The 21,797-nt window shown below is 63.3% G+C and overlaps 2 protein-coding genes across 4 annotated transcripts in view; both read left to right on the top strand.

The window, feature by feature from the left end:
• CHLRE_03g198288v5 (uncharacterized protein) overlaps positions 1-6,699 on the top strand; it is a 9,146-nt gene extending 2,447 nt beyond the window's left edge. For 2 of the 3 annotated variants that reach the window (XM_043061286.1, XM_043061285.1), the window contains exons 2-5: positions 450-645; positions 1,473-2,983; positions 3,813-3,875; positions 4,357-6,699. In XM_043061286.1, coding sequence (XP_042926416.1) covers positions 494-645; positions 1,473-2,983; positions 3,813-3,875; positions 4,357-4,487 — 1,857 coding nt within the window. In that variant the 5' untranslated portion in view covers positions 450-493 and the 3' untranslated portion in view covers positions 4,488-6,699. Of the gene's footprint in view, positions 1-449; positions 646-1,363; positions 2,984-3,812; positions 3,876-4,356 lie in introns of those variants that run through there. The other variant, XM_043061287.1, reaches the window with a different exon arrangement.
• A 46-nt stretch (positions 6,700-6,745) lies between these two features.
• CHLRE_03g198250v5 (uncharacterized protein) lies at positions 6,746-8,822 on the top strand. Its single transcript, XM_001693250.2, has 4 exons — positions 6,746-6,876; positions 6,946-7,155; positions 7,433-7,575; positions 8,227-8,822. Exons 1-4 carry the CDS (start codon positions 6,858-6,860, stop codon positions 8,620-8,622), a joined length of 768 nt encoding a protein of 255 aa, XP_001693302.2. The 5' UTR covers positions 6,746-6,857; the 3' UTR covers positions 8,623-8,822.
• Positions 8,823-21,797: the final 12,975 nt, after the last annotated feature.

Here is a 21,797-nt window from a genome sequence, read left to right as displayed (position 1 = left end):
AAGCAAAGGCACGAGGCACAGCTAGCTGGGGTGGGGTAGGGGTGTGGGGGTGTGGGGGTGGGGATGGGGAGATATGGGCTAGGGCCGCCGGCGGTGCTGCAAGTGGCCGCCACGCATGCGCCAGGCAGCACACAGGTAGCGGCGCATGGTCTGAGGCCTGAGGGGTGCCGGGGCTTTGGTAGACAAGGCTGAAAGTGAAGGCACGAGGCACAGCTAGCTGGGGTGGGGGTAGTGGGGGTGGGGATGGGGAGATGGGCTAGGGCCGCCGGCGGTGCTGCTACAGCCGCCGCCATGCCTGCGCCAGGCTGCACACAGGTAGCGGCGCATAGTCTGAGGCTTGAAGGCCAGCCCCGCAAACGTGCGGGAGGGGCGGCCTGTGCTGTGCAGAGAGTGGCCCTGCAAGAGCTGCCCTGTCAGGGTTCTGGTCTTGGGGACCAGGCTGCCTTTAGGCCGCAGGGGGGAAGCGCGTCTGCCCCTGTTCAACCTTGTAAGGATGATTCCTCAAAAAACGAGCTGCGGCTGGTTGCCCTGCCTGCACATGGTGTCCAGCACTGACAAGGCAGCGCTGGTCACCTCCCGGACGCCAGCTGAGGACAGCTGCTCGCCCTCTGGGAGCCCCGTGGTGGCACCCACCAGAAGGACTGGGTAGGTAGGCAGGCTGGGGCCCTGAGGCTGCGTCGTCAGGTCCTGCACGCCGTGCGCCAGGCTATGCGTGGACAGGGCAAGGTGGAGCTGCAGCCCGGGGCTGAAGAACGGGCTGGCAGTGTTGCCCCCACCTGCAGGGGTGCGGTCCGCTGCCAAGTCTGGCAGTGGGCGGCGATGCCCAAACGCAGGCCCCCCACACGGCACGGCATGTGCTGCTGTGGCCGCGCCGTGTGCGGGTGTGCTGTATGGCTGGTGTTGGCCCCTGGTGTCTTGGCTGCGCTGAGACACCAGGCGGAACCGACCAGGATCACCCAGCAACTGCATAGCTACCCAAGATCAGCACTCACAGGGCATCACAGCAGGGCGGGCGCCAGGCAGCCGGGCGCCAGGCAACAAGGGCACGAAGACGAGCCACACCCCAAAAATACAGCCAAGTGCTGCAGGGCTCCCCCGACCGCCACACCCATAGTTGACCACGTGGGGGACGTGCAGATGCAGGAGGCGGCGGGTTTGGGTGACGCAGCGGCTGCCGCTGGTGGCGCCAGCGGACCACCCGCCGTGGCCTTTTTTTTTGAGGAATCATCCTTACAAGGTTGAACAGGGGCAGACGCGCTGCCCCCCTGCTGCCTGAAGACAGCCTGGTCCCCGAGACCAGAACCCTGACAGGGCAAGAAGAGAAGAAAAGAGAAGAAAACAGAAAAGCAAACACCTCAAAAACGCCAACAACCACCCCCACCCATCCCACCCCACCCCACCCCGACCCGGCAGACAGAGCAGGAGGCTGGCCCCCCCGCCCCCCGGGAGGGGTTGCACAAAAACACCGCCAGACCGAACCCAAGCACCAAAACCTCGCCCTCGCTGCCAGCTCTGGTGGCGGGGGGAAGCACCCGTGCTGCTGCGGCTCCCCTGAGGGCCGAGCGGCAGCCCTCTTCACAGCAGCGGGTGGCAGCGGGAGGGCTTAGCGGGGCGCAGCCGTCGGCAGGCGTGGGGGGGCCGCCGGCGGCCAGGCGTCGCACTGCCGATGCTGGGCCGGCTGGCGCGCAGCAGCAGCACATTGCAAAGCAGGTGCTGGCGGCGAAGCTGGCCTACCACTTCAGCTTCCTCAACCCGTCGCCTGCGCAGCTGAAGGAACTCACCGACCTGGTGGACCACTTTGCTGCGCGCTCCATGCACGCTGAGGACGCCAGCCTGGTGTCGCACGGGAACCCGCTCCTGCTGCCAAAGCGGGAAACGGCATGTCTGACGTACAAGGATGGGGGTGTCAACCACGTCGACCTGCCTGCGTTCCTGTCTGCCCTGCAAGCTAAGACTGTCGCCCTCCTTGCCCAGCCAGGCCGGCAACCCTGGAAGATGCTCACCCGGGCGCTGCTTACCCATGTGCGCCCGGACTCCGCCACCACGTGGGCGTGGGTGTACAGCGACGCGCCGGCGCCAGCGGGGCTGCCTGCCCGGCTGGCGGCCGCGGTCGGCCACGTGCGGAGCGCGGGCGTGGAGCAGCATCCGCCGCAGCCAGCCACTCAGCCGCCAGCGGCACCGCCACAGTGGCGGGTTAGCTTGGACCAGCTGTGGGTGGCTAACGCTGCGGGGGCTGTGTCCTACGTCCACTACACTGGGCGGCTCTTGGAGCCTGGGCCTGGCGTGCTGCCCCCGGCGGTGGATGGGGCGTGGCAGCCTGCCTGTGTGCTGCAGCATCGCAAGCCGCGGCACCTGTGGAGGTTTGAAGAGCGGGCGGCGTACGATGCAGCATCACCAGGGGAACAGGCGGGGGCGTGGCCTCGGGCGCCGTACTTCCTGGCGCCGGAGGCTGGGGTGGTGGTGCACCCGGAGCACTGCCGGATTGCGGGTGTCAGCTTGGCGGACTACACGGTGCGGGACGTGCGGCGGGCCATCACCGCGGCCAACCCGGCCGCACCTCCGGCTCCGGCCCGCCCCGCAGCCATGCCGTGCCCGGCGCCAGCACAGCAGGCGGGGGGTTCGGGGACCCAGCCGGCGGCACAGTCGCGGCTGGCGGAGCGGGAGGCGGAGTGGCAGCGTGCAGCGGCGCAGCTGACCACCACGGCGGCGCAGCACTTCCACAATAACCCGGTGGCTCTGGACCCCTGGCTCCACCGCACCTCTGCGGCAGCCGGGCTGCAGAACACGCCGGCGAGAGAACTGCAGTCGTATGCGTCCCCGTCCCAGCACTCGGGTGAGGGGCCGCGGCGTTTCGCGCGGCTGCAGGAGCAGGCGGCGGGCGGGGCGGGACCTAGCACGGGGCCTGCCACGGCGGCGGCGGCAGCAGCGGCGGCGGTGGAGGGCGACCCTCGCATGCCGCCCCCGGATGCGTCCCTTCTGCGGGGTACGTGGCGGAGGCTGTGGGACAGCCACGCCAGTCGGGGGGCAAAGGTGCTGGTGTACCGGCTGCAACATGCTTACCTGCCTTGCGGGCTGTACAGGGCGGGCAAGGGCATTCGTCCACGGGTGACCACGGGGTGCGGGGGGTTGGGGGCGCGCTGTCCTCACCCCGCCTGCGGGCCACCTGGCCCGCGGGCGTGGGCCAGCCTGACGCACATCTTCCTGGAGTGTCCAGCTTATGCGCAGGCGAGGACGTGGCTGCAGCAGCTGTGGGCCTGCGTTGCGCCCCAGGCAGCGGCGCCGCCAGTGACGGACGCGGGCTTCATGCTGGGGGACCGCATGGGTGTGTGGGCCTCAGGCCCGCGGGGGGCGGGCGCGCTGCTGTGGAGCACTTTGCGGGCCACCTTCTTGTACGCCGTCTGGTGTGCGTACTGGTGCCGCGAGCCTGCTAAGCAGACGTCGGAGCATGTGGTTCGGGAGGTGGTCAGCGAGCTGCGCAGGGTGATGCGGCTGCGTTTCACTGCCGCCACGCTAACCCCTGAAACCCTGTCGGCTCTGCCCACACAGCTTCTCACCGCACAGCTCTGACTAAGCGGGCTCCAGCCCCCTGCAAGATGCGCTGTGCAGGAAGGCCCACAGCCGCCCAGGCGCTGCGACGCCAGCCAGAGCTAAAACACATGGGCGCCAGATAAGCTGATGACGATAAAACGCCACGCCAGCGCCTGGAAAGAAACGCCGCCCAAAAGGAAACCTAGGGGGCCTGCACAGGTGATGCAAGCGTCAGCCGCAAGTTCAACTTCGGTGACCCACCCTGAACCTCCTCCACTTCACAGAACGTGCCACCCGTCGTCCAGATGGCAACAAAGTGCTCCAGCTTAGCCGCCTTGAGCTGTGCGGTGAGAAGCTGTGTGGGCAGAGCCGACAGGGTTTCAGGGGTTAGCGTGGCGGCAGTGAAACGCAGCCGCATCACCCTGCGCAACTCGCTGACCACCTCCCGAACCACATGCTCCGACGTCTGCTTAGCAGGCTCGCGGGACCAGTACGCACACCAGACGGCGTACAAGAAGGTGGCCCGCAAAGTGCTCCACAGCAGCGCGCCCGCCCCCCGCGGCCTGAGGCCCACATACCCATGCGGTCCCCCAGCATGAAGCCCGCGTCCATCACTGGCGGCGCCGCTGCCTGGGGCGCAACGCAGGCCCACAGCTGCTGCAGCCACGTCCTCGCCTGCGCATAAGCTGGACACTCCAGGAAGATGTGCGTTAGGCTGGCCCACGCCCGCGGGCCAGGTGGCCCGCAGGCGGGGTGAGGACAGTGCGCCCCCAACCCCCCGCACCCCGTGGTCACCCGTGGCCGAATGCCCTTGCCCGCCCTGTACAGCCCGCAAGGCAGGTAAGCATGTTGCAGCCGGTACACCAGCACCTTTGCCCCCCGACTGGCGTGATGGGCTAGGGCCGCCGGCGGTGCTGCTACAGCCGCCGCCACGCCTGCGCCAGGCTGCAGACAGGTAGCGGCGCATAGTCTGAGGCTTGAGGGGTGCCGGGGACGTGCGAGACAAGGCTGGAAGCGAAGGCACGAGGCACAGCTAGCTGGGGTGGGAGTGGGGGTGGGGATGGGGTGGGGATGGGGAGATGGGCTAGGGCCGCCGGCGGTGCTGCTACAGCCGCCGCCACGCCTGCGCCAGGCAGCAGACAGCCGGGCGGGGGGGCCAGCCTCCTGCTCTGTCTGCCGGGTCGGGGTGGGGTGGGGTGGGATGGGTGGGGGTGGTTGTTGGCGGTTTTCGAGGTGTTTGCTTTCTGTTTTTCTTCTCTTTTCTTCTCTTCTTGCCCTGTCAGGGTTCTGGTCTCGGGGTCCAGGCTGTCTTCAGGCAGCAGGAGGGCAGCGCGTCTGCCCCTGTTCAACCTTGTAAGGATGATTCCTCAAAAAAAAGACAGGTAGCGGCGCATAGTCTGAGGCTTGAGGGGTGCCGGGGACGTGCGAGACAAGGCTGGAAGCAAAGGCACGAGGCACAGCTAGCTGGGGTGGGGTAGGGGTGTGGGGGTGTGGGGGTGGGGATGGGGAGATATGGGCTAGGGCCGCCGGCGGTGCTGCAGGTGGCCGCCACGCCTGCGCCAGGCTGCACACAGGTAGCGGCGCATGGTCTGAGGCCTGAGGGGTGCCGGGGCTTTGGTAGACAAGGCTGAAAGTGAAGGCACGAGGCACAGCTAGCTGGGGTGGGGGTGGGGGTGTGTAGGGTGTGGTGTGGGGGTGGGAATGGGGAGATAATAATAATAATAATTCAAACGCCGGCCCATGGGGCCTGGCGTGGATTATCGGGGTAAGGTGGCTAGGGCGAGGAGGCCCATCCCCCTCGCGCTGCCACCTCACCACGCACTCCGAGGAGGTATGGGGGAGCCGTGGCTCACCCACCTCTCGATTTGAGTTCCTGCTCGGTTACTCGGCGCATTTTGATAATGCCGCCCGCACTGTTCACAGCGTGTGTGTGGAGCCTCTCTCCGCATACTCGTGCGGCTGTGTGGGTCACCCCAAGTTGAGAGGTGAGCAGCTTAGTGAGGTTGCAAGGGATGGCCCCAGTCACTCCGAGCGCAAGGCATTCATTGGTGGAGTAGTGGACCGTCCATCCGGCCGCTTCCAGCAGTCGCTTGAGTTCTTGGTGTTGTTGAGATTTTTCTTCCCGCTTGTCCAAATGGCGAACGTCAGAGCTGTAACCGATTTCAAGGATATAGATGGGCAGCCGTGCTTTGTTAAGGGGCGGGCGGTACCCTTCTCTATGTGTTTCATGGGCGGGCAGGTTTGGGATGAACAGAATGTCAGGTCTGAGCCTTGTAATAAGGGGTGATGATGTCCTCTCCGCAGCCAGCCAGGCGGGGGGGCGTTGTGCAGACGCATAGTGTGGCAGGTCGGCTAGGGGGCCCGCGTCCATGACCATGAACCCGTTCCCGTAGGTCCCTTTGGAGATGCATTTGGCGACACGCTGGACTGCCCAGTTGTGCCGATTGATGTACGCGCCTTTCATTTTAGGGTGTGTGCAGCCTCCGAGGATGTGCCCTCCGGAGTCAGGGGTGTGGCAGGGGGGGCAGTTGCCGTTCCCTCCCAGGCGGTAGCGCCGTTTAAGCTGTGCGTTGAAGAGGTAGCCGTAGCGGGCGTAGAGTATTTGCTTGACCAGCCAGGGGTGCCTGGTGGAGCTGGCGAGGGTGCGGTTGCTGAGGGTGGGGCACATGTTGGCAGATGCTTCCGCCCATTGCTCCAGCACTGGTGTATTATTGGTAAAGCCTTGTTGTGCTTCGGGGGGCAATGAGTTCAGGACTCCACGGTTTAGGTCACTTAGGTAGAAATTGTCAGAGTTGCGTTTGGGCCACCAGATGTTGGACCACGGTTCGTCTGGTGCTAAGCGTATGGCCTGCCCCATGGCCTCCATGTCGTTGGTGTAGTGCCAAGTCTGGGGCTTACAACGTGGGACGTCTGAGTCCGTGGCACTCCTGGTACGTGCCGGCAGAGTCTCTGTCTGTCTGTCCGACTCTGGGGCGTTACAGCTGGCGTAACCGCCCGGGGCACAGCTCTGGCGCTGTGTGCAGCAATCTGTGCTGTTAGTGAGGGTTCTGACTGTGTCCTCAACATCGGGTTTCTGTAACTGTATACGAGTCTTCCGACAAGCTGGCACCTGCGCTGGCGTCGGACATGGTAGGGTCGGGTGAAGCCTCCGGCGGCTACACCGACTACTTACACGGCCTTGCCTTCCAAACCCGGTAGTTCTCACTACCTCCATACACATGGTGCTTCGGCACCACAATTGGTATCTACGCCTCTTTCTTGGGGGCCCGCTATTGGGTCCGACGCTTCCGCTTCTGAAGTCGCAATTCTGCGATTCTCCCAGCCTGCCTATGGCGCTGCACGGCCACGGTACGTGCTGATCCGCTACCGCTCTGTTTTCTTTTCTGTGTTCCTTAGCACTTGCCCTCTGCTGCGCAGAGGACGAGGAGCTGTTTGACTACGACGAGGACGACTTCGAGACGGCCGGAGAACCGTCCTCGGAGCCTCCGGCTGTTGACGCCAACGGCGATACTGAAATCGCCGACGTCAAGGAGGAGGAGAACGCCGCTGCTGGGCCCTCCACCCCGTCCGTCGTGCTCAGCTGCCGTTGCCACCACTGCGGCCATCCCGTCAGCGTCGCTCTGATCGGTTGGTAGTATGGATGCAGCTGGGGTCGAGCCTCCGCCTCCTGGGCTTGAGGACTCCTTTGTGCCGGCCGACACTGCGGTCGCCATGGGATCGGGCCAGGGTACTGTCTTGCCTACTGGGCCCGCTGCGAAATTGCTCGCTGATCTGCACAGCACTCTGACGCAATTTGCACAGACTTTTGCGACTTTAATAGGGACTGCTCCTGCTGCGGTTCCTGCTCCAATTTCTCTGACGCCACCTTTGCCTCCTCGCTCTTTGGCGGCTGACCTGAACGCAGCTGCTGAGACCGCTGCGACTACTGGAGGCAATGATGGTGCTGCTGGAGGCTCTGATGGACGCGTGGCGACTGGAAGCCGCGAGCTCGCTGCTGGCGCTGCGCCGCAGCCGGCTGCCGACCTGAACGGCGCTGCGTCCCCTCCGGTAGGTGGTAATGTGCCTGTAGCCTCTGATGGCGAGCGCAACGGGGATTCTGCTCCTCGTGGGGTTAAGGTGTCCATCGCATCGCCCGAGCTGAACCTGGACGGTCTGAAGTCGCAACAGCAAATTCTGCGGGCTCGTGCGTTCATTAGGGACCTTAAGCGCTACTTCTCTGTTGCCGAGTGGGGTGACAGTGATGCGGCACGTTGCCTTTACATCGCGAGTGCACTGAAGGGCGCTGCTAAGACCTGGTATGACGACTGGTCCCTGTCCGTGGGGGAAGAGTTCACCTCTGAGCGGCTTCTGAAGGCCCTAGGTGACAGGTTTGCGCCCGCGGTACTCACGTTGTCTGAAGAAGCCCGCAACAAACTGGCTGCGCGGCGTTACATGATGCGTGACAAGGAGGCGGTCTCTGCATACCTCACCCGCTTCAATGCTCTTGTTGCGCCCATTCATGACATGACCCCCACTGAGCGTGTGTTCTGGTTCCGTTCGGGGCTGCCGGAGTGGCTTGCGACCAAGTGTGCGCGTGACCCTAACGGGAAGCCCTTCACCTCGTTCGACGCTCTCGTTGACCATGCCCTGAGTGCAGAGTCTAAGAAGGCTGCTGGTGCCTTTGCTGCTGCTTCCTCCCTTCGTCTGAACTTCACGCAGGCCACTGATGACGCCGGCATGGAGACGGAGGAGGAGGACAACCGCCCCGCCCCTGCACCCAAGCGCCAGAAGCGCGCTGACGGCTCTGGTCCGTCGGCCGCTGTGTCCGAGATCGCGGATGGCTCTCTGCCGTGCCCGCCGCGCACTTCGGACGAGACCAAGTTCGGCGTGTCCGAGGCTATTCTCAAGGCTCGCAAGGCGGATGGTCTCTGCTTCGTCTGCGGCAAGTCTGGCCACTCCGTCAAGGCCCACCAGGGGTACGACAACTGGCGGACGGTGGTGCGGAAGGGTGGTCAGGGGGGCCGTGGCAACGGTCGCGGCGGTGGTCAGGGCGGTGGTCGCGGCAACAAGGGGGGTCGCGGCGGCGCCGCCGGCAAGGCGGGTGGCCGCAAGTAGGGGGTTGCCCAGGGGATTTGCGAGGATGATCCTGGGTGCGCACTTCTGATGCGTTCTTTGCCCTACACCACTCTGAAGAACACTCGAGCTTTGCTACCTGCTGCAGTGAAGCGTATCGAAGGCGCTGTTGGGCGCGAGCTGACGTTTGACGGTCGCCTGCGGCGTGCTGGCTTCGGTGCCGAGTGTAATCTTTACGAGTTGCCTCTGGAGGTTCCAATCTCGTCTCTGGGGTTGGGTGGGCATACTACGCTGTTTGTTCCCTCGCGCTTTTCTGAGCTGACATCGCAGGTCTCCCGCTTCAAGGCCTGTCAGGCGCGGCGACCAGCTGACACCGCCGGCGTCTTCGTCGTCCCGTCTTACATGTCCAAGTCCAAGGCGTGTCAAGATCTACTGCAAGGGATGTCGAAAGCGGTGACGTTTGGGGTTGGGGAGTTGTTGTTTCAGGGGTTGGATCTGCAGAATCATCCGGTGCAGCTACCGGCGCTTAAGCATAGCGTGACTGTTTGGTACGCACCGCCCCTGCCTGTTAGCAACGCACGTGCACCTCCTCATGCCTCTTCGTTGTACTTGACCGTAAACTCTGCTGTGCCATCTGCTGCCGCTTCAACCGCAGGGCCTTTGCCCATCGTGCCTGCACGTGTCGGCGGCCTGCGTGTGTCTGTACTGGCTGATACTGGAGCTAGTCACGACTTCGTGTCCAAGGCGCTTTGCGACCAACTGGGACTCAAGTTGTTGAAGTCGGCGATGGTGGTAAGCAAACCATTCTAGGGCGCGTGGCGTTGCGCGTGGCGTTTGGTCCTGCGTACCTCACGTTGCACCCGTTTGTGCTGCCTACCTTTACTGACTCCGCACATCTGATCTTGGGCGCTAGTACCATGGTGCGGGAGGGGGCCGCCGTAGACCTAGGCAAGCAGGCACTAGTGCTACGAACGGGCAAGCGCACTGTTTCTGTACCGCTTCGGACCATAGGTGTGCACGCCTTGACTGTTGCGTCCGTCGCACTCGACCAGCCTACTGCTAACGTGGCGCTGTCGGCTATTATTGCCATGAATTGTGAAAACGACGCCATTGTTGCCGCTCACCTGCATGCCGTTAGCTGTGCTGTGCCTGCGTCTAGTTCTGGGGATCCCCGCAGGTCTGCATCTGATAAAGCTGGCGCCAAGACCGGTGCATCACCTGCTGCGCACAAGGTCGGAGTGGCCAAGGGCTCTTCTGCTGTTGGTTCGGCGTCACCAGTTCCCGCTCCACCGCGTCTGCCGCCGACCAAGACGCCCACCCTGGTTGGTCGAAAGGAAGCTGACCGTATGATTCGCAAGGGTGCGCATGTTATCGCTGTTCGTCCACGTTGTCGCCCCTCGGTCGCCCCTGTTGCTTCCTCTGCTGTGACTGGTACTGCTGATGCGTCTGCTGCGAACCACCCTGGTTCGAACGCGCCAGTCGTTGCGGATACCACGGCTACCCCTCAGGCCGGCACCGCACCTGCACCCGAGAAGGAGAAAGGTTCTGTCCCCCCCAGTGCTCCTCCCTCGCAGGATCCGCGTGTGAAGGCGCTGCTGGATGAATACTCTGACGTGTTCCAGCCCATCCCGGGGCTGCCTCCAGTGCGCCCAGTCGACCACACCATCCCACTACTTCCCGGCACGCAACCTGTTTCGCGTCCGATGTACCGGCTGGCACACAAGGAGCTGGAGGAGGTCAAGCGTCAAGTAACTGACTTGATGGCCAAGAAGATGGTTCGACCTTCTACGTCTCCCTGGTCTGCGCCAATTCTCTTTGTCGGTAAAAAGGATGGGACTCTGCGCATGTGTATCGACTACCGGGGTCTGAATGCCGTGACGGTGAAGAACCGGTACCCTCTGCCGCGCATTGATGACTTGCTTGATAAGCTGCGCGGGGCCCGGTACTTTAGCTCGATTGATCTGCAGCAGGGCTACAACCAGATTAGGATTTCGCCTAGCGACATCCCTATGACGGCTTTCCGTACGCCCGTGCTTTCATTTGGTCTCGTGAATGCCCCTGCCACATTCCAAGCCTGCATTGACCGAATGTTCCGCCCCCTGATTGATAAAGGTGTTGTGGTCTGCTACCTCGACGACGTTTTGGTAATTTCCCGCACCTTGGATGAACACCTGGAGCACCTGCGCGCTGTTTTTGGGGCTGACCAACTACTTCCGTAAGTTCATTGAGCGTTACTCAATTCTGGCTGCGCCGCTCACGGCACTGTTGAAGAAGGGCGCGTTTACGTCGGCTTCTGCTTGGACAGCCTCCTGTCAAGCCGCGTTTGACGCTATCAAGCAGGCTGTTGCTTCTGATATCTTGCTTGCTTACCCTGATTACTCCCAGCCATTCCGCGTAGAGGTTGTGACTGACGCCTCGCTGCTAGGGTCCGGCGCTGTTCTGCTGCAAAACGGCCGCCCTATTGCCTTTTCGAGCAAGAAGTTCACAGGTCCGGAGACTCGCTACACCACGGGTGAGCAGGAGTTTCTGGCGGTTCTTCATGCGCTCAAGGAGTGGCGCTGTTACCTGGAGGGCCAACCGTTTACGGTAAAAACTGTAACATTTCTGGATGGTGTACCGTCGACAAGCCCGCTGGATGGAGTATCTTGCGCGCTTTAACTACACCTGGGAGTACCTGAAGGGGACCTTGAACGTTGCTGACGCCCTGAGTCGCCACCCCCTTCTGCAGGGTATCTGGTTACACATGGTCACGCGTGGACAAGCGCGAAAGGCTTCTGGGCTGGGCACGGCGCCCTCTGCCGCGGCTAAGCCCGCGCAGACGCAAGCGCCTGCTCCGAAGACCGCCAAGCCTACACCGTCGCCCGCTGTACCGGCTCCGGCTGCGCCTGGCAAGAAGACTGCCGCTGGGACTAAGCGTGCTACCGCTACTGCTCCCGCGCCTGCTCCTCCTGTCAAGACGCGTCGCCGGGTGAGTCCACCGGCCTGGGCTGCTGCACCCCCGGTAGCGACTGGTGACCCCGTGACCGCCCCGGCTGATTCCCCTGAGGTGTCTGTATCTTTCGGGGACCGGATTCGCGCTGCCTATGCCTCTGATCCGTGGTTCTCTAGCGAGACCAACACACGCGACCTGGCGTGTGACGGTGGGCTGTGGTATCGCCTTGTCAATGGCGCGCGTGTGATAGTTGTCCCTGCTGATGATAACTTGCGCCGTGACATCATTTCTGCGTGCCACTCTGGCCCTCTGTCGCGCTCGTTCTGGTGGCGTGGCCTGTCTGTTGCGGTTGATTCCTTTGTTCGCGCCTGTGACCTGTGTCTGCGCAGCAAGTCTGTCTCCGGTAAGACCGCTGGTACGCTGCACTCTCTGCCCATTCCTGATGCGCCTTGGGAGTCTGTTTCCCTTGATTTCGTATGTTCGCTCCCCAAAACTGAAGGGGGATACGACACATGCTGTGTTATGGTTGACCGGCTAACGAAAATGGTGCATCTTGTCCCTACGCGAGGCACACCTGACTCCCCCACAACAGCTCGCCTCTTCTTCGACAACGTCGTGCGTCTACACGGTGTGCCCAAGTCTCTGGTGTCCGACCGTGGTCCGCAATTTACAAGTAAGTTTTGGGGATCTCTGTGCACGCTTGTGGGCATGCGGAGCAACCTGTCTACCGCATACCATCCCCAGACTGATGGGCAAACTGAGCGCATCAACCGGGTGTTGGGAGATATGCTGCGCAACTTTACTGTAGGCAGCCCTAACACTTGGGACTTGTACCTGACTGCTGCGGAGTTTGCGATCAACAATGCTGTGAACCGCTCCACTGGCTTTTCCCCGTTCTTCCTGAACTACGGATACCACCCGGCAACCCCGGTGTGGCGTGAGCTTGACGTGTCTGCCCCCGCTGCCCGCGAGTTTGCTAAATCTTACGTGCAGAGGATGGCTGAGGCGCGCGCCTGTCTGGAGGCGGCTCAGAGCCGTGCTGCGAATTACTACGATCGCAACAAGAAAGACGTCACGTACCGGCCTGGCGACTTGGTCCTGCTCAACACCAAGAACCTGCGCGCTCGGGCTAAGGGACCGCGCAAGCTGCTACCGCGCTGGATTGGGCCTTTTACTGTGGTACGTCCGGTTAGTAGCGGGGCTGCTGTTCAGCTTGCACTGCCGGCGTCTCTGAAGAACATCCATCACACGTTCCACGTGTCCATGGTGCGCAAGTACACGGGCACGGCGGGTGGGCGTGCTGGGCCTGAGTCTGATGATGGGCCTGGACCTGTTGCATGGATTGACGACCAACCCCTATGGACAGTAGGGCGCATCCTGGACTTCCGCCGTCGCGCTGTGGCGTTAGGTAACAACCGCCGGCGATTGGTTAAGGAGTACTTGGTCAAATGGAAGGGCTACTCCTCTAAGCATAACAGCTGGGAGCCTGAGTCTAACTTTACCCCTGATATGGCTGCTGACCTGCAGAGCGCTCGCGAGCGGGCGACTCGCACCATCGAGGATTGACCGAGGACGCTCAATCCTGAAGGGGGATAGTTGTAGTGCCAAGTCTGGGGCTTACAACGTAGGACGTCTGAGTCCGTGGCACTCCTGGTACGTGCCGGCAGAGTCTCTGTCTGTCTGTCCGACTCTGGGGCGTTACAGCTGGCGTAACCGCCCGGGGCACAGCTCTGGCGCTGTGTGCAGCAATCTGTGCTGTTAGTGAGGGTTCTGACTGTGTCCTCAACATCGGGTTTCTGTAACTGTATACGAGTCTTCCGACAAGCTGGCACCTGCGCTGGCGTCGGACATGGTAGGGTCGGGTGAAGCCTCCGGCGGCTACACCGACTACTTACACGGCCTTGCCTTCCAAACCCGGTAGTTCTCACTACCTCCATACACACGGTGCTTCGGCACCACAGTTGGCGGCGACTTTGGCTGCACCTTTGTCAGCTTCCTCGTTGCCATGGAGCCCTGTGTGAGAGCGGACTTTCAGCAGCTGGACTGGGACCCCGGCGTCGGCATACATTTGTAGCTCGTGGAGAATGTTTTCCAGCAGGTTTTTATGCTTGGATAGTAGGAGTCGTTGTGGTGCAGTAAGGGCTCGGCGGATCAAGTAGAGAGACACTAGGGAATCACTGGCTATGGTTACTTGGGTCATGCCCATCAGACAGAGTCGGGGGCGGATGTATTCTAACGCAACGAGAATGGCTGATAGGCCGGCTCTCTGGATTGTGTTGGTGCTGTTGAGGCCGCCTGGTTCGACGTAGATGTGTTCGGTCTGTTGGGACCACGCGCAAGCACCGAGTTTGTTCATTTCGTTGCCATCTTCACCGGCCGCAACTTTGATGCAAGATCCGTCGGTCCAAACAATGGTGGTGGCATCGTACAGGTAGCTGCTCCGAGTGGGGAAGGCAGCTCGTGTGGTGTAGAGGGCAGAGAGCGTGGGCATGGGCGTAGGGCATGTGTCCAGGCCCCGTGCTGCTGGTGCTTGGGGTCTAGTTAGCTGCTTTGCACGGGCTTTTGCACGGTGGCTGTATGGTCGGCCCGGTGGGGCTGTGCGGTCACGGGGGAGGGTTACGCGCGCGGGCCACTCCAGTGGTTGTCGGCGCCCTGGGGGTTGCGAGGTCGGTGGCGGCACCGCTCCAAGTTCGGCCAGGGAGGTTTGGAGACGTGTCAGGTTGTTGTTGGAGTTGAGTGCTTGTACCCCAGTGGTGTTCGCAATGAGGAGTAGCTGCAGGCCCTGCTTGCTGCTGGCAGCCTCGTCGGCCGCCCCAAGGCCATCTAACATGCTAGAGGCGGATACGCCAGGTGGAATCAGGGCCAGGATGGTGACATGTGGACTCGCAAGGCACCGGCTGGCGGCGCCTTTGCCTTGTGGGATAATCATGAAGGTAATGGCGGGGGTGGCCTGGTGTTCTAGGTGTTCGATCGATGCTGTTGCCCACGCCAGTGCCTTTGTGCAGGCGTCTGGGTCAGGGTCGGGGTGGGCGAGGGAAAGGCCATCAAATGGGGCCGTGTACGCATCATGTGAGGCCCCGAAGAGGGAGTCAGCTGCGTGTTGGCTGTAATATTTAGTGGCCCGGCCCGAGCAGTTGAGTGGAGAGGCAAACCGTTCCACCAGCCCCACCGGGCGGTCAGGGTCTGAGTGTGTCGAGGCAAGGCAGTTGTACAGCGCCAGCTTCAGGGACTCGGGGAGAGAGCGCTCACGTGCGGGGGCCGACTTGCATAATAACAATAATTCAAACGCCGGCCCATGGGGCCTGGCGTGGATTATCGGGGTAAGGTGGCTAGGGCGAGGAGGCCCATCCCCCTCGCGCTGCCACCTCACCACGCACTCCGTGGAGGTGTGGGGGAGCCGTGGCTCACCCACCTCTCGGTTTGAGTTCCTGCTCGGTTACTCGGCGCATTTTGATAATGCCGCCCGCACTGTTCACAGCGTGTGTGTGGAGCCTCTCTCCGCATACTCGTGCGGCTGTGTGGGTCACCCCAAGTTGAGAGGTGAGCAGCTTAGTGAGGTTGCAAGGGATGGCCCCAGTCACTCCGAGCGCAAGGCATTCATTGGTGGAGTAGTGGACCGTCCATCCGGCCGCTTCCAGCAGTCGCTTGAGTTCTTGGTGTTGTTGAGATTTTTCTTCCCGCTTGTCCAAATGGCGAACGTCAGAGCTGTAACCGATTTCAAGGATATAGATGGGCAGCCGTGCTTTGTTAAGGGGCGGGCAGTACCCTTCTCTATGTGTTTCATGGGCGGGCAGGTTTGGGATGAACAGAATGTCAGGTCTGAGCCTTGTAATAAGGGGTGATGATGTCCTCTCCGCAGCCAGCCAGGCGGGGGGGCGTTGTGCAGACGCATAGTGTGGCAGGTCGGCTAGGGGGCCCGCGTCCATGACCATGAACCCGTTCCCGTAGGTCCCTTTGGAGATGCATTTGGCGACACGCTGGACTGCCCAGTTGTGCCGATTGATGTACGCGCCTTTCATTTTAGGGTGTGTGCAGCCTCCTAGGATGTGCCCTCCGGAGTCAGGGGTGTGGCAGAGGGGGCAGTTGCCGTTCCCTCCCAGGCGGTAGCGCCGTTTAAGCTGTGCGTTGAAGAGGTAGCCGTAGCGGGCGTAGAGTATTTGCTTGACCAGCCAGGGGTGCCTGGTGGAGCTGGCAAGGGTGCGGTTGCTGAGGGTGGGGCACATGTTGGCAGATGCTTCCGCCCATTGCTCCAGCACTGGTGTATTATTGGTAAAGCCTTGTTGTGCTTCGGGGGGCAATGAGTTCAGGACTCCACGGTTTAGGTCACTTAGGTAGAAATTGTCAGAGTTGCGTTTGGACCACCAGATGTTGGACCACGGTTCGTCTGGTGCTAAGCGTATGGCCTGCCCCACGGCCTCCATGTCGTTGGCGGCGACTTTGGCGGCACCTTTGTCAGCTTCCTCGTTGCCGTGGAGCCCTGTGTGAGAGCGGACTTTCAGCAGCTGGACTGGGACCCCGGCGTCGGCATACATTTGTAGCTCGTGGAGTATGTTTTCCAGCAGGTTTTTATGCTTGGATAGTAGGAGTCGTTGTGGTGCAGTAAGGGCTCGGCGGATCAAGTAGAGAGACACTAGGGAATCACTGGCTATGGTTACTTGGGTCATGCCCAGCAGACAGAGTCGGGGGCGGATGTATTCTAACGCAACGAGAATGGCTGATAGTTCGGCTCTCTGGATTGTGTTGGTGCTGTTGAGGCCGCCTGGTTCGACGTAGATGTGTTCGGTCTGTTGGGACCACGCGCAAGCACCGAGTTTGTTCATTTCGTTGCCATCTTCACCGGCCGCAACTTTGATGCAAGATCCGTCGGTCCAAACAATGGTGGCGGCATCGTACAGGTAGCTGCTCCGAGTGGGGAAGGCAGCTCGTGTGGTGTAGAGGGCAGAGAGCGTGGGCATGGGCGTAGGGCATGTGTCCAGGCCCCGTGCTGCTGGGGCTTGGGGTCTAGTTAGCTGCTTTGCACGGGCTTTTGCACGGTGGCTGTATGGTCGGCCCCGTGGGGCTGTGCGGTCACGGGGGAGGGTTACGCGCGCGGGCCACTCCAGTGGTTGGGGGGCCGACTTGCATGTCTTGCCTTTGCTGTCTACCCGTGCGCGGAGTAGCAGTTTAGCCAAGTCTTCCGGGAAGCCCCCTTGAGATCGGTGCGGGCTGGTTGCGTCATGGTGGGTAGATAGGGTGTGTTCATATCGAGCTTTAAGAGTCAGCAAGGTGCCTAGCGTAACGGATGCTATGTGGCGTCCGGTAGGGCTGTAGACGTGGGCGAGGGTGCGTTCATCAGTGTATGTGTCTGGGATTTGGATTGTATACCTTCCGGTGGGGTGGACGTCGAGGTAGGGATTGCACGGGTTGGTGTCAATGCGCGTGTTCTGTTTGGTGGTACGTCGGACGTGGGACGCGGCCACGTCGGCTTGCGTCCATCGCTCTTGCTGTTGGGCAGGTGTAAGACGGGCGTCTTTGGGCTTGGGTTGTGGCATGGGTGTAGGGGGTTCTGCAAGTTTCCGCAAGTGTTCGGAGATGGCAGGGGTCCACCCTTGGAGGGGGGGCATTTGTCTACGGGTTCGCTGGTGGGGTCCCATTTCATGCGCAGGAAATGTTTGCAGCACGCTTGCCCGTATCCCATGTGTGCGGCAGCAGTCCCAGTATACTTCATGCGGGTGTAGGCCTCAGCCGCTCCTTTAACGATGATTGTGTCCTTCCAAGCTACCTCATAGTAGCGCTCGGTGTGGAGACTGTCACCCTTCTCTGGGGCAGTGACGGCTTTAGTGATGGGCCCAGCTTGAATGTGCGAGACTTCCTCAATGTCGTGGTACAGGGAGTACACTAGCTGCTTCGCTGCTTGGGCAACGTGGTATGCCTGCGTCGGCCAGGGTAGGGGTGGGAATGGGGAGATGGGCTAGGGCCGCCGGCGGTGCTGCTACAGCCGCCGCCATGCCTGCGCCAGGCTGCACACAGGTAGCGGCGCATGGTCTGAGGCTTGAGGGGTGCCGGGGACGTGCGAGACAAGGCTGGAAGCAAAGGCACGAGGCACAGCTAGCTGGGGTGGGGTAGGGGTGTGGGGGTGTGGGGGTGGGGATGGGGAGATATGGGCTAGGGCCGCCGGCGGTGCTGCAGGTGGCCGCCACGCCTGCGCCAGGCAGCACACAGGTAGCGGCGCATGGTCTGAGGCCTGAGGGGTGCCGGGGCTTTGGTAGACAAGGCTGAAAGTGAAGGCACGAGGCACAGCTAGCTGGGGTGGGGGTGGGGGTGGGGATGGGGTGGGGATGGGGTGATGGGCTAGGGCCGCCGGCGGTGCTGCTACAGCCGCCGCCACGCCTGCGCCAGGCTGCAGACAGGTAGCGGCGCATAGTCTGAGGCTTGAGGGGTGCCGGGGACGTGCGAGACAAGGCTGGAAGCAAAGGCACGAGGCACAGCTAGCTGGGGTGGGGTAGGGGTGTGGGGGTGTGGGGGTGGGGATGGGGAGATATGGGCTAGGGCCGCCGGCGGTGCTGCAGGTGGCCGCCACGCCTGCGCCAGGCTGCACACAGGTAGCGGCGCATGGTCTGAGGCCTGAGGGGTGCCGGGGCTTTGGTAGACAAGGCTGAAAGTGAAGGCACGAGGCACAGCTAGCTGGGGTGGGGGTAGTGGGGGTGTGGTGTGGGGGTGGGGATGGGGAGATGGGCTAGGGCCGCCGGCGGTGCTGCTACAACCGCCGCCATGCCTGCGCCAGGCTGCACACAGGTAGCGGCGCATGGTCTGAGGCTTGAGGGGTGCCGGGGACGTGCGAGACAAGGCTGGAAGCGAAGGCACGAGGCACAGCTAGCTGGGGTGGGAGTGGTGTGGTGTGGGGGTGGGGATGGGGAGATTGGCTAGGGCCGCCGGCGGTGCTGCTACAGCCACCGCCACGCCTGCGCCAGGCAGCAGACAGGTAGTGGCGTATAGTCTGAGGCTTGAGGGGTGCCGGGGCTTTGGTAGACAAGGCTGGAAGCAAAGACACGAGGCACAGCTAGCTGGGGTGGGGTAGGGGTGTGGGGGTGTGGGGGTGGGGATGGGGAGATGGGCTAGGGCCGCCGGCGGTGCTGCTACAGCCGCCGCCATGCCTGCGCCAGGCTGCACACAGGTAGTGGCGCATGGTCTGAGGCTTGAGGGGTGCCGGGGACGTGCGAGACAAGGCTGGAAGCGAAGGCACGAGGCACAGCTAGCTGGGGTGGGAGTGGTGTGGTGTGGGGTGGGGATGGGGAGATTGGCTAGGGCCGCCGGCGGTGCTGCTACAGCCGCCGCCACGCCTGCGCCAGGCAGCACACAGGTAGCGGCGCATGGTCTGAGGCCTGAGGGGTGCCGGGGCTTTGGTAGACAAGGCTGAAAGTGAAGGCACGAGGCACAGCTAGCTGGGGTGGGGGTGGGGGTGGGGATGGGGTGGGGATGGGGAGATGGGCTAGGGCCGCCGGCGGTGCTGCTACAGCCGCCGCCATGCCTGCGCCAGGCTGCAGACAGGTAGCGGCGCATGTTCTGAGGCTTGAGGGGTGCCGGGGACGTGCGAGACAAGGCTGGAAGCAAAGGCACGAGGCACAGCTAGCTGGGGTGGGAGTAGGGGTGTGGGGGTGTGGGGGTGGGGATGGGGAGATATGGGCTAGGGCCGCCGGCGGTGCTGCAGGTGGCCGCCACGCCTGCGCCAGGCAGCACACAGGTAGCGGCGCATGGTCTGAGGCCTGAGGGGTGCCGGGGACGTGCGAGACAAGGCTGGAAGCGAAGGCACGAGGCACAGCTAGCTGGGGTGGGGTAGGGGTGTGGGGGTGGGGGGGTGGGGATGGGGAGATATGGGCCGGGCCGCCGGCGGTGCTGCTACAGCCGCCGCCACGCCTGCGCCAGGCTGCACACAGGTAGCGGCGCATGGTCTGAGGCTTGAGGGGTGCCGGGGACGTGCGAGACAAGGCTGGAAGCGAAGGCACGAGGCACAGCTAGCTGGGGTGGGAGTGGTGTGGTGTGGGGGTGGGGATGGGGAGATTGGCTGCTACAGCCGCCGCCACGCCTGCGCCAGGCAGCACACAGGTAGCGGCGCATGGTCTGAGGCCTGAGGGGTGCCGGGGCTTTGGTAGACAAGGCTGAAAGTGAAGGCACGAGGCACAGCTAGCTGGGGTGGGGGTGGGGGTGGGGATGGGGTGGGAATGGGGAGATGGGCTAGGGCCGCCGGCGGTGCTGCTACAGCCGCCGCCACGCCTGCGCCAGGCTGCACACAGGTAGCGGCGCATAGTCTGAGGCTTGAGGGGTGCCGGGGACGTGTGAGACAAGGCTGGAAGCAAAGGCACGAGGCACAGCTAGCTGGGGTGGGGTAGGGGTGTGGGGGTGTGGGGGTGGGGATGGGGAGATATGGGCTAGGGCCGCCGGCGGTGCTGCAGGTGGCCGCCACGCCTGCGCCAGGCTGCACACAGGTAGCGGCGCATGGTCTGAGGCCTGAGGGGTGCCGGGGCTTTGGTAGACAAGGCTGAAAGTGAAGGCACGAGGCACAGCTAGCTGGGGTGGGGGTAGTGGGGGTGTGGTGTGGGGGTGGGGTTAGGATGGGGAGATGGGCTAGGGCCGCCGGCGGTGCTGCTACAGCCGCCGCCATGCCTGCGCCAGGCTGCACACAGGTAGCGGCGCATGGTCTGAGGCTTGAGGGGTGCCGGGGACGTGCGAGACAAGGCTGGAAGCGAAGGCACGAGGCACAGCTAGCTGGGGTGGGAGTGGTGTGGTGTGGGGGTGGGGATGGGGAGATTGGCTAGGGCCGTCGGCGGTGCTGCTACAGCCGCCGCCATGCCTGCGCCAGGCTGCACACAGGTAGCGGCGCATGGTCTGAGGCCTGAGGGGTGCCGGGGCTATGGTAGACAAGGCTGGGCCGGGCGTGGGCGACGGGTGCAACCAGCCTCGCACGCACCGCAGCCGCCGCCGCAGCAACAGCCCCGCTCCACAGGGTGCTGTGGCCCCGCCCAGCTCCCGCAGCAGAGGGCAGGGCGCTTGGGCGGCAGGCTGCCTCCCCCGCAGGACGGTCCTAGCTCGCCGCCGCACGTGCTAACTGGGTGGCCGGCAGGGGGACAGCAGGCTGGTGGGGGCAGCGGGTCGGGGCGCCACGGTGGAGGAGCGGGGCGGGCAGTGCCCCAGCCACCGCCCCAGGCGGGGCCGCCACCGCAGACGTCACAACCGGCGGGTGGTGGTAAGGGCAGGGGCAGGGGCCTGGGCGCGCCGGCTGGGGTTTCGGCCGACACGGCTGGGCGCGCTGGTGGGGGTGCGGGCAGTGAGGCGGAGTACGGGGCCGTTTGCCTGACCCGCGACACGTGTGTTGCCATCGGCTCTGACCTCGTGACGCACCAGAACCGCTGCGCAGATGTGCAGGGGTATGAGTGGGCGCAGCTTGGCCGCGACGCGCTTGGTGGCCGCCTCCTCGGCTACCTCCGTGACCAGGGCGCCACCGTACCGGACTGGGCTGTCTGCCGTGTGCCGGCAGGCCGTACCGCCGTCCTGGCACAGCTGCGCGACGAGTTCACTGGCTGGTGGCGCCTGTACTCTGCCCAGCCTGCAGGCACGCCCCTGCCTTCCGACGTGACGGAGCAGCTGGATGACGCCGCGCAGCAGGTGCAGACGGCTTACATGGACTACGTGCTCCTTTTTTTTTGAGGAATCATCCTTACAAGGTTGAACAGGGGCAGACGCGCTGCCCCCCTGCTGCCTGAAGACAGCCTGGTCCCCGAGACCAGAACCCTGACAGGGCAAGAAGAGAAGAAAAGAGAAGAAAACAGAAAGCAAACACCTCGAAAACCGCCAACAACCACCCCCACCCATCCCACCCCACCCCACCCCGACCCGGCAGACAGAGCAGGAGGCTGGCCCCCCCGCCCCCCGGGAGGGGTTGCAAAAAAACACCGCCAGACCAAACCCAAGCACCAACCTACACCACAGCCTAACCGCAAGAACCACCACCACCGCGCACCAGAAAAGGAAACACCAGCGCTACGCACTCGCCCCGCCCAAACCCACCCCACCACCACAAGTCGGTTGCTTAAGCAACACCCCAGGAGAACCGGCAGAGGAGACACAAGTAGAAAACTAAACGGGCCAGATGTGGCGCTGACTAAGCGGGCTCCAGCCCGCTGCAAGACGCGCTGTGCAGGAAGGCCCACAGCCGCCCAGGCGCTGCGACGCCAGCCAGAGCTAAAACACATGGGCGCCAGATAAGCTGATGACGAGGCCCGCACCCTGCGGTCCGCTAAGCGTGGACAGG

Source organism: Chlamydomonas reinhardtii, chromosome 3, assembly GCF_000002595.2.
Source record: "Chlamydomonas reinhardtii strain CC-503 cw92 mt+ chromosome 3, whole genome shotgun sequence".
Taxonomy (NCBI): domain Eukaryota; kingdom Viridiplantae; phylum Chlorophyta; class Chlorophyceae; order Chlamydomonadales; family Chlamydomonadaceae; genus Chlamydomonas; species Chlamydomonas reinhardtii.
Note: the sequence above shows the minus strand (reverse complement) of the source record. Positions and strands in the feature narration are given on the sequence as shown.

What these genes read in the sequence shown, in the direction of transcription:
- CHLRE_03g198250v5 (XM_001693250.2), top strand. An exon ending in CGTCAGCGTCGCTCTGATCG is followed by an intron (nt 7,156 to 7,432) that starts GTTGGTAGTATG and finishes ACCTGAACGCAG; the next exon opens with CTGCTGAGACCGCTGCGACT. An exon ending in ACGGCGCTGCGTCCCCTCCG is followed by an intron (nt 7,576 to 8,226) that starts GTAGGTGGTAAT and finishes AACTTCACGCAG; the next exon opens with GCCACTGATGACGCCGGCAT.